This window comes from Diplotaxodon limnothrissa, linkage group LG13 (genome assembly GCF_057381915.1).
Source record: "Diplotaxodon limnothrissa isolate DT_005_m linkage group LG13, D_limnothrissa_male_GT1.1, whole genome shotgun sequence".
NCBI classification, from domain to species: Eukaryota; Metazoa; Chordata; class Actinopteri; order Cichliformes; family Cichlidae; genus Diplotaxodon; species Diplotaxodon limnothrissa.
In genome coordinates this window covers 16,442,917-16,452,945 of record NC_140608.1, presented here as the reverse complement: position 1 = coordinate 16,452,945, position 10,029 = coordinate 16,442,917, and the positions used below count along the sequence as shown (strand labels likewise).

The 10,029-nt window shown below is 39.5% G+C and overlaps 1 protein-coding gene across 3 annotated transcripts in view; it reads right to left on the bottom strand.

Moving 5' to 3' along the window:
• Nucleotides 1-386: 386 nt before the first annotated feature.
• Nucleotides 387-10,029, bottom strand: part of LOC146620100 (uncharacterized) — a 121,161-nt gene continuing 111,518 nt past the window's right edge. For 2 of the 3 annotated variants that reach the window (XM_085368762.1, XM_085368763.1), the window contains 2 exons: nt 7,035-7,112; nt 387-3,458 (listed from right to left, as the gene is read on the bottom strand). In XM_085368762.1, coding sequence (XP_085224888.1) covers nt 3,358-3,458; nt 7,035-7,112 — 179 coding nt within the window. In that variant the 3' untranslated portion in view covers nt 387-3,357. Of the gene's footprint in view, nt 3,459-7,034; nt 7,113-8,678; nt 9,784-10,029 lie in introns of those variants that run through there. The other variant, XM_085368764.1, reaches the window with a different exon arrangement.

Here is a 10,029-nt window from a genome sequence, read left to right as displayed (position 1 = left end):
CTGATGTCACAGCTGCTTAAATAAGTTCAATTCCAAACTAGTTTGACACATATCCCTCGCTATTTACGCTACCACATTTAAAAAAAGCATGTTGAAATAGTAAACTGGCTACCACCCCACCCCCCAAAACAAAAGAACAATAATTAACACAGAAACAGCATCAGGTTTGTGAATAAAGTTTTATTGAAAAGAAGTGTAAGTGCAGAATATACAAGGAAGTCACGCACTGAATAACATTTATTGCACACGTGTAAGGCAGATGCCATTAATCAGTGTAAATGAAAGAAGCTGCAAAGAAGGCTGTAAAGTATAACCTCTGATGCCTGGTAACCACCCCCCCCCCCACTCCCCCTTACACTCCCCCAACAACAGGAACATCACCGCGCCTGTTCTCTGTCATCCCATCAGCACGTCAGCTGATAACAGGACTGCAATATGTGTGTTTTTACATAGACACGAGGCTTTCATTCGCTTTTTCAGTTAAAAGGCAACAGTTGTTTTGGTGTCTCCCCCCCAACAACAACAAATCTAATCATGTAGTTGTGGTAAACCAAGACTGAGGTAGGTGTTCAAACAAAGAACAAACATTGAAGTCACACGGCACAACATGAGCTTATAAAAGAGCAGAGATCAGTTTCACTGAGACCAGCAGGCAGACATTTTTAATCCTAGGGACCACGCTGAGAGTCTGCTACATATTACATCTCATTACAGGCTTTGCTTACAAGATTAGATCACATGTGGCAACCGGATCGACTTACATTACTGGGGAGAATATGCAAAAAAAAAAGAAGGAAAAAAGAAAGAAACACGTGCACGTATGAAAGCGGTGTTATTGTTTTAGGACGCTTCAACCTTCAATGACTCCGTCCACGAGTTTGCTTTCATCTGACATTTTCCACTTAGAACAATTGGAGTAATATGAATGGCTTCAAATTTCTAGTGAAGTGAGCTGTGTCATCAGCAGCCAATTTGTGTCCTCCCTACTTATTATGCTGTTTAGCTAAACTGAAGCCACAAACTGGTGCACATTAATATCAATTGAAGCTAAATTCAATATATGGAGGGAGGTGCTTTCATCAGCACGCTGAAAAAGTTTAGGTCACATTAGTTTGCTGATGCTGTCTCATTTGAATCTCATCAAGGTCAGTGTTATTGTCTCTGACGGGAACCCATTAAAACCGAATATGAAAATTACTTTGATGAAAAGACAGGAGCCCCTAGAAGGAGGGGATTTTATGTGGCCTACAAAAGCAAAGAATAATAGTTTCCCATTCACATTACAAAAGCAATGAAATACATGTCCAGCAGGGGGCTCTTTCAACTCACAAATGAAGTTTGTGGCAAGCGTTTGATTCAGTACTCCTCTAAAATTAAACCCACCCAGTCTGATAAAATTTAGCAGAGATAAAACCAAGCTGGCATGCTGAGAAAAATGTAAAAAAAAAAAAGGGGAAAAAAATCTGTAAGATGTGAGTTAAAATTTACATGTATAAGAGAAGAATAATGACTGTGAAGTACAAAGGGAAAAAAGTGTCAAACAGCAGATGTTAAAGGAGAGACAGAAAGAACCGAGCTCTTAATGTCACAAAATTTCAGATACACACACAGAACGTTTCAAACATGAATCACAGCAGGACTCTTTAAAAGTCAAATTAAAGCCTTTGCATCAAGCTCTAATTAAACAGAGCTCAAAATGAAAACCTGAGGAAACCAATATACACTACAGGCTAATTATCTTTTTCTTCTACACAAAAAAGTTATTTTTTAGTGAGATTATAAAGTTTGAAAGAACAAAAACTTTTTAAAGAAGTGAATAAACTAAAATCCAATGTGTAAATGCTGGATTTTTAAAAAAATTCCTTTGTCATCTTTAGCGTACTTAAGTTCTTAAAATGTGTGTTTCTGCACAAGATCTACACTACAGTTACACGGCCTGTTTAGATAAAATGCACAGGCTTCAAAGGTTTCAGAAAATTCATAGCACATAAATAAATCCAGTCTCAAAGCTCCCTGAAACCCAACTGTTAAAAACACCACGGTGCGATTACGAGAAAGTTCAAGTACATGAAAAGTTTGATGCGTCTGTTAGCTGTAGTGTAGTATTCTGATCTCCTTTGTGTTTGTGAAAATCAAAAATATACATAAAAACCAGAGGAATTGTCATACACGACACCTTGTAAACAATATGTGTTAATAATTTGCAGCACTGTGTGACAGGTGAGAACCTTAACGTGTTGTTACAATGACAAAAAATGGATGAAAATGATGTTTTCAGGTCCCTTAACGCACCCCATTACACAAGAAAAATGAAAAGGAAAAACAAACATTTAAAATACACAATATTTACAGATTAACTCCACAGTAAAGCTAAATGAAGGGTCACGCTACAATCACTGAACACAAACGCCATTTAAATTACATTCATTTCATGTGGAGAAAAATGATGTAAAAGGCTAAAAAAAGAAGCTCCAGACAAACAGTGTCACTGAGCTGTTTGTTGGTTTTGTCTTACGACGAGCGCTCAGTTAACAACTCGTGACTTGCAGAAAACTGGAAGACGCGTTAACCGACAATTATACGGCAGCTTCTTTTAAAAGTGATCATTGTACACGACGCAAACGTGTCACCAGAGACTCCATCGGGATTACAGGTAATCCGAAAATCCACTTTCTAGTAACAACGTCACTCAATATTCATGCTACATTTCCTACATTCATTGTGACCATTTTGAAAATACATTCTTGCAGAATGCGGCTTAAAATAAATAATTTCTATATCAGACACGTCGGCTGCACTTTGGTTACATAAGGCGCTTCATAAATCTGCTATTTTCTCACACCTCCACGTACAATAAGTACATTCGCTCAGCTAATCTGTTCCTCAAACGCACAGAAACTCGTGCAAACACGCACGAGAACACAGAAACATGAGATGTACCTTCGGTCGGCACAACAGCTTATCTGAGTGCGAACAGAAGAGTGCATAGACATGCCCATTAAAGAGGCAAACGCATAATTAAGATGGTGTTTTTTTTCAGACAGGAGTCATTTCATGGTCGTGAAAGACATGAGAGTTGACAAGGAATGCATCACGTCACAGTAGAGGATATGAAATTTAAAAAAAGGAAAATAACTTAAAAGTACTGCATTGCAAAGAGATTTCAGCTGTATTCAAAACAAACCCAACAGCAATCCCAGAAAAACAAAACCCAGACAGCATCTGAGTGTTTTAGTAAAGTGAAAAAAAGAAAGAGGTCAGCGGTGAGTCTCTCCGACTTCCCCTGCTGTGTGGCTGCAGCACTGAGCTCAGAGCCGGATGGCTGTCTTCGTAATAGCTCAAACCCCTCTGCTGGGCTCACAAAGATGGAAGAAGACAGTTGCTGGGGTCGCAAGTACCGGGGGGTCCACGGGGCCCTGGAGAGCCAGGAGGGCCCCGAGAAGAGATCCCAGGTGGGCCTTCACAGAGAATTAGAGTGCATTAATTACGGCACCAGGCTGCACTTTATCATCATTCAGAAGAGCTTTCAATTAGTGATAAAGCAGGCACATGTTCCCCTCACAAACACTCACAGCCATTCACTGTCCATACAGGCGAGCTGTATAGAATCACAAATGGAGGGTAGCCAGCTGTGAACATTATAGTGCTTCTGCTACATTTAGATCATCGCCTGGAAGTCCCGCTCTCACCACTCACACGGACCTCGAAATTGCACGGAGTATTAAAAGTATACTATCTCCAAGTAAAGAAAGCTACACGAGTTCAAAATTAGCAGTGTGGTAAGATAAATTCGTTGTACAAACACATGTACAAATAAGTTTATTAATGTTAAAACAAAGACAAAGAAACCCCTTCCATTCACAGAGCAATCTGCTTTGTAAGTATTTCCAGCCGCCAGCTTTAACCACCAAGATAAATCACTATTCTCAAGCCATTTCTTGTTAAAGTTGCATTTTCCCCATTTCCTTCGACTAACGAGCGGGCTGGCTAGCAGGACCTTTTTCTTTATTATCGTGAATGTATTGCAAGTCCTAAATTGAACTCACCACTGGAAATAAGCATCGGGGAATTGTGTATTCTTATTTTACTTAAAAGCAAATTACAAGCAAAAAGGTTAGCCAGTGTATCCAGGGTAGTGTTACCTTTGTACACATGTTTAGAAGAATTAAAACAAGAACCAGGCAGATTTTTACCTTTGGTTTGTTAGCAGATCTGCTCCATTTATATTCACTAATGTATACTTTTTTTTTTTTTAAACCAGCAGTGTCTTTGAAATCAAGTGTCAAGCAGACGACAATTCCTATTGAGAATTATTCATCAGCATTTCAAAGCACAAGAGATAAAACTTCCTGCTTAGTTAATTTAGTCAATATTTGATCAGAAAATGACTCAGCCATTCTAAGGTTTGCTGCTTCCAGTTTCTCAAAGCGTGAAAGACTAATTGCAAGGCTAATTAAAAATAAAAAACAAATATTAGGTGCAGCTTCTACACGGTCTTTTTATTTTAGAACATTTGAAATTGCATTTAATTTGTTTAGTTTTAAAATCAATTAAAAAAATCAGTCTGTAATTACAGTCGCAGGTCTTCTTCTTCTTCTTTACTTTCATTTAATTGAGAAATGCTCCTCTGATGTAATGCAAAGTGGGACTGCAGTGAGTATCAATAGATCACTATATAGCTGCATTGGAGGATCATTCAGAACTGAGGACATCTCATTTACAATTAATGAATTCTCCGGTTTCTCTGTAATGAGAATGGAGGAGAGAGGAAGAACACATCCTCGCTGTCTGATATGGTGAGGTCATCGCGGCCGATGAGACATTAGTATCTCATGTTACTTAGCAACAGCTTGCTGAAGTGTCAAAGCGGTCTGCATTGCTTCATGGTCTCTCGTATATTGTTCATATACGAAAACAACACCAAGAATAACACCTTCTTTCTCAGAAAGCCTGCAAAAAAAAAGACAAGAGACAAAAACAAAAACAAGCCCTCCACTGCAGTCCTGCCACAGGAGTGTCCATTACATCAGTCAACCCATTCACAGCTCGAGGGAGCCTTGCCTCCACTCTAGTTTGTACAAAGAGAATTGCAGGTACTGCCTTGTCCTTTACCTCCCTGCGAAAACACAACTTGCCCTTTCCATCAGAGCCACATCCATCTACTGCTTAAGTGCTCAGACAAACTATCCACAGTATCGTGGCGGTGGAAAGATACAGGAAAAAAAACCCTAATCATCTAAAGTACCTTATGTTCCAGTTTGTTAATTCTCTTTGTTAATACAACAAGTTTAAGTGGCTTTGTACAGCTAATAGCTTTACCCTGCTAATTTGGCACAATTCAGAACTAATGCACTCCAACGGCAGCACCTTCAGGTCTAATTACCATCAGAGCACATCAGGGAACGAACACGTGGAGGCAAAGATAGCAACTACAGTATGAGGTCACTTCTCAAAAAGAAAAACCCAACAACTTGAAAATACTGATTAATTAGAAGTGCCTTGATTCATCGACCTGTGGAGCCTGCCAGACAGATTTCTTACCCTTTATTTTATGTATTTATTATATTATAACTGATAAATCAAAGCTGTGCAAATTTCATTTACGTGACTCACATATCCCAGTCTGAGTCTGAGGGGAACCTGCTCTATGTACGGCTAGTGTCAAGAATACCACCAGGAAAACCAGAGGAGTGGGCCAGCTCGTTGATAGCACTTAGTTTAAGCACTTTCAAGGTCTTCCTGAGACGTGACTACAGCTTAACTCTAACCCCCAACCAGTTGAGCTGCAGGTGCTTCTTAAAACTGTGTGCCTACAGAGATGATGTCTTTCAAAAGCTGTGATTTGTCCTCTCCAGTGGAGCTACAGCCAAGATATCTTTCCCCTGCACATGCATTATGTGCATACATACACTCCTACAGTCACAGGCTGAAAATCAGCAAGTTAACCCCACTCCTCATCTTCCATCAAGATATGGTGAGGTTTGGGTTTTTTTTTAGTTATTTTGCACGACAAAGGACATGCTGACATCTTGGTTTGTCTCCTTTTGTTCACGACAACACCAAGCAGTTCATTTTATAGAGCGGAAGTCATTTTCTTTCACCGCCAAATTCATCCTCTATTGGGGGTCCTATTTATGTCGCAGGAGCACAGGGGTTTTTTGAGAACATAATGCAATCTAGAAGCCAAGTTGACTCTAACATGCTGAGAAACCAAATGAAGGCTGAAATAGAATTAAAGGCTGGAGACTTGACTCAGCCCTGGCGCATTTCTTTCCTTCTTGGGGGCAGCTAAAAAAGCCTGATAAATAATGGCGAAAGGAGGGGTGGTCAATGTAATGGTTATTCTTCCTGATCATTTTAATACCTGCTGTATAATTAAAACACGAGGAGGGCAATTTTCAGAAGTGCCCTTATACATAGGTGCAAATAGCATAGTTTCTGCCATTTTATTAGTATATGACTGATGGTTAGTGAGAGTTTTCAATTAAAACACTTTCTTATTTGAACATTTTAAAAACGCAGGACTGTGTCAAAAGAGGCAATCAGTATATGATGAGCTATGCTAAATCCAGTTGCTGACTGTGGCTTGAAACAATGTTGATAGAGGTGAGGGGGAACAAAAACAGTAACTCTGCAGTCCATAAAACTAAAACAATGAGCTTAAAGACAGTAAAATGCTCCATAGAACTGAGGAGAACAGCAGAGATGGGTGGTAATTCTCTGCATGTTCAGCACTTTAATTGACCCTTTTGACTTTACGCGTTGTCCTTTGTTTCAGAGTTGCTGTAAAACTGCTGGTGATGGTGTAAGGTATTATATAGATAAAGTCTCCAATGTAAAAAAAAAAAAAAAAGCCAAGATGCCTGCTGGATTTAGAAAGCCTGGAAACTATTGCTCATGAACACTTAAAAAAATGACCAGAAAGACTCATTGGAAGCAAAATACTAACAAATGAGGGGTGGATAAAGAATTTTGCACAGCATATCAAATTAAACACTCAAACTAAAACGGCTCTACTCATAAGGTGTTCTTACCTGGTGGCCCCGTGGGTCCTGGATCTCCTGGTAACCCCAGTCCAAGCTGGCCTCGCTCTCCTTTCTGACCCCTGATTCCTGTGGACACAAACACACACACACAACATTGTGGCTGAGAAAACAAATACTACAAACTTAAAGCAGTCCTGTTGTGGTGCCATCTCTACACAGTTTGAATTACAGTTAGTAAGATTAGTACAAATGCCAAAGCACGACAAAGTGTCAAAATGAGGACACACTTGTGGAACTTTTTTATTTGTCAACGGACTCCTAATAACACTGCACAGCTTCTCGATTATGTATAATCAGGATGACAGCAGTGTCAGGTATCAAGTATGCACTTATTTTGAGAGATGCACCCTTAGTAGGTGAAGTGGAAACAGACAACTGCATTGTGGATTTGTGCAGCTTTCTAACAACAGCACACATCACATCTTTGACGATTTCAAAACAGAGACAAGAGGCTTTTAACAATCAGAGATCAGACACGTGGGTCACTAAAGGCATTCAGAGAGTGGAAAGGTAGGCCAAGTCAAAGGTGAACTCCGCAAACAATCGTGGCTATTCATGACAGACGCTTTACTCTGATGCTCATTATGTTCACTCTGTCCTATGCTGGAGACTGGCTGCTGCCTGAGTACCTCCAAGAAAGAACACAAACTGTGAGCATGCTCAGTGTGTCAAAAGAGAATTCAAAGCATTCGCGCATCTTCAAGTCAGACCAGGCAGGCGGTTGCTTTTAACTGTATGCAAACAATCATATTATTCAAGGGCTTTTTCACTGCATGCAAAAACCAGTACGTCTACAGTTCAAAACAGCAGCATACCAAGTAAGAATTTGAGAGGCTGCAAAAAATATTTCCCCACGAGGCACTTAAAGTAATGGAGTCTCACAACCAGTGGCTGCATGGAGTGCATCAGAAACATTGACAGGAGTATCAAGCATTTCACTGCTTGGCCCAAAGGGGAAACGCTCCAACGCTTACATGTCAGAGAAAATCTCAGAAAAAAGGCTTATGAATGCTCCAAAACTGAATCTCAAAGAAATAAAAAAAAAAGGGGGGCTATCCACACATTGCCACAATAATGAGACTTCTTTCAACACTCACAGAGCCCGGGGCATTCATTCAGGCAGGAGACGTTCCATGGAGAAAAGTGCACTGTACCTTGAGCAAAAAAAATAAATAAAAAATTTCTGAATAGCACACAGGGCAATAAGCTTGGGGGCCACGGTGGATTGGTGCAGTCTGATAAATTGAAAAATGCCACACTGCGTACTTAGTTGAAAACAAATTGTGTCTTGGGGCACTAATGGACAAAGTAAGTTAACAAAATATAATACTGGCAAACAGTGGTTTTTCATGCTTCATTGAACCTGCACCTGTTGTACGCTGTTGTATACAATATTAAAAGACACATCTACTTAATCGTACCATGTCTTACAAAAAAGAAAGAAAAAAAAACAACTTTCTTTCTATTTACTGATATGTCCATCTCACAGGAAGAACAGAGCAGCTTTCAAACAGAGTTTACAGACATGTTTGTTTCACTCAGTATAAATGTTACACAGAATGCATTGAAATACAAAACAAATGTTAAAACAAGAACACAAAAAAAGAAGCAAAATTGATGAAATATGCACTTGAGCACAATGGCTTTCATCAAAGAGAAACTTTCTGAAGATCCCAAAAGTGAACGATGAATCACAAATGAGCACTTAATTACAACAAAGTAGGAAATAAAGAAATGGTGTTCTCCAGCATGAGCCCCTATGGGCGTTCTCTTAACAGCTTGAGACTTTCACCCATGTGAAATCACACCAAAGACAGAAGAAAGGAAGAAAAGAAAAAACTGTGAACTCAACAGAGGGGTTATTTTTCTCCATAAACAATTCATTTCGGCATATTGGAGAAGAAGTCAAATTGGATATTCCAGAGGAGCACAGTCTCCAGCGGAGGATGACGAGAAACAATGAGGAAATATTACCCCAAACTCTCAAGGCCCAAGTCAACAAAGAAAAAAAAATTAAGAAGTTGTTGAATTTCTGAATTATCAAGGGAAATAACTTTCCTCTTTGCTTTCAATAAATATTTATTGCAAAGCTGCATTAAAGATCACCTATAAAACACTTTTTTTTGGAAGCGTAAAAAAACAAAACAAGCAAAATAAAGTCCAAGACATGTGTAAACGCCAGTGGCATTAACGCACAAATATTTAGAGTTGAGTAGCTGGCTAATTTGGAGACATTCGTGAATGAAAGCAGCCCTTTATATCATAGCAGTGGGTTAAAATGTAAATGGTCTTGAATAATGTGAGGTAGATAACAAAGCTCAAAGAGAACGGCCAATGCAGCGGTGCTTTTGATCTGCACCAACACAATCAAATCACTCCTCTTTAAAAGTCACGATACCATAGTTCTGCTGCGGACACAGTACAAATCTAAGCAAGTCTGAGGTACAAAGCCTGCACCGGCAAACCATTAGTGTTGTATGAGCAGTCAGAAATTTGTATTAGTTTGATAAAAGAATGTCAACCCTCTTTCCTGACTACGCTCCTTTTGCATTTTAGGGGCTTTCTTTCCTGGAGTGAGGTATCAATACTGAGGTTCTTTCCTGTCCACATTGATAACACTTTCTCTTTTTCACAGCCAATTCTTCGTTTGTCTTCATATTTCCCAGAGAGCCGCTGTGCACCACACTCCCGGCCTTTCCTCTGCTCCCCGCCCCTCAGTCTGCATTGATATATGGGTCTATGCAAGAGAGAAATACCCATGAATCCGCACAAAGTGCAAGTGTAAGCCCGACTCTAATCCAGCCAGTCTCCAACATTTCAAATCAACATCACAAAAACACGAGATGCCAACCAACAGGGTGCATCTCACAAAAATGTGACGCTTTCCTCTCTAAAATATAATTGGCTAAATGTATGGTTCGGTAAACCACACGGTGTGTTTGCTGAAGTAATTATAGGAGTACATATATAATTTCTTTTCATT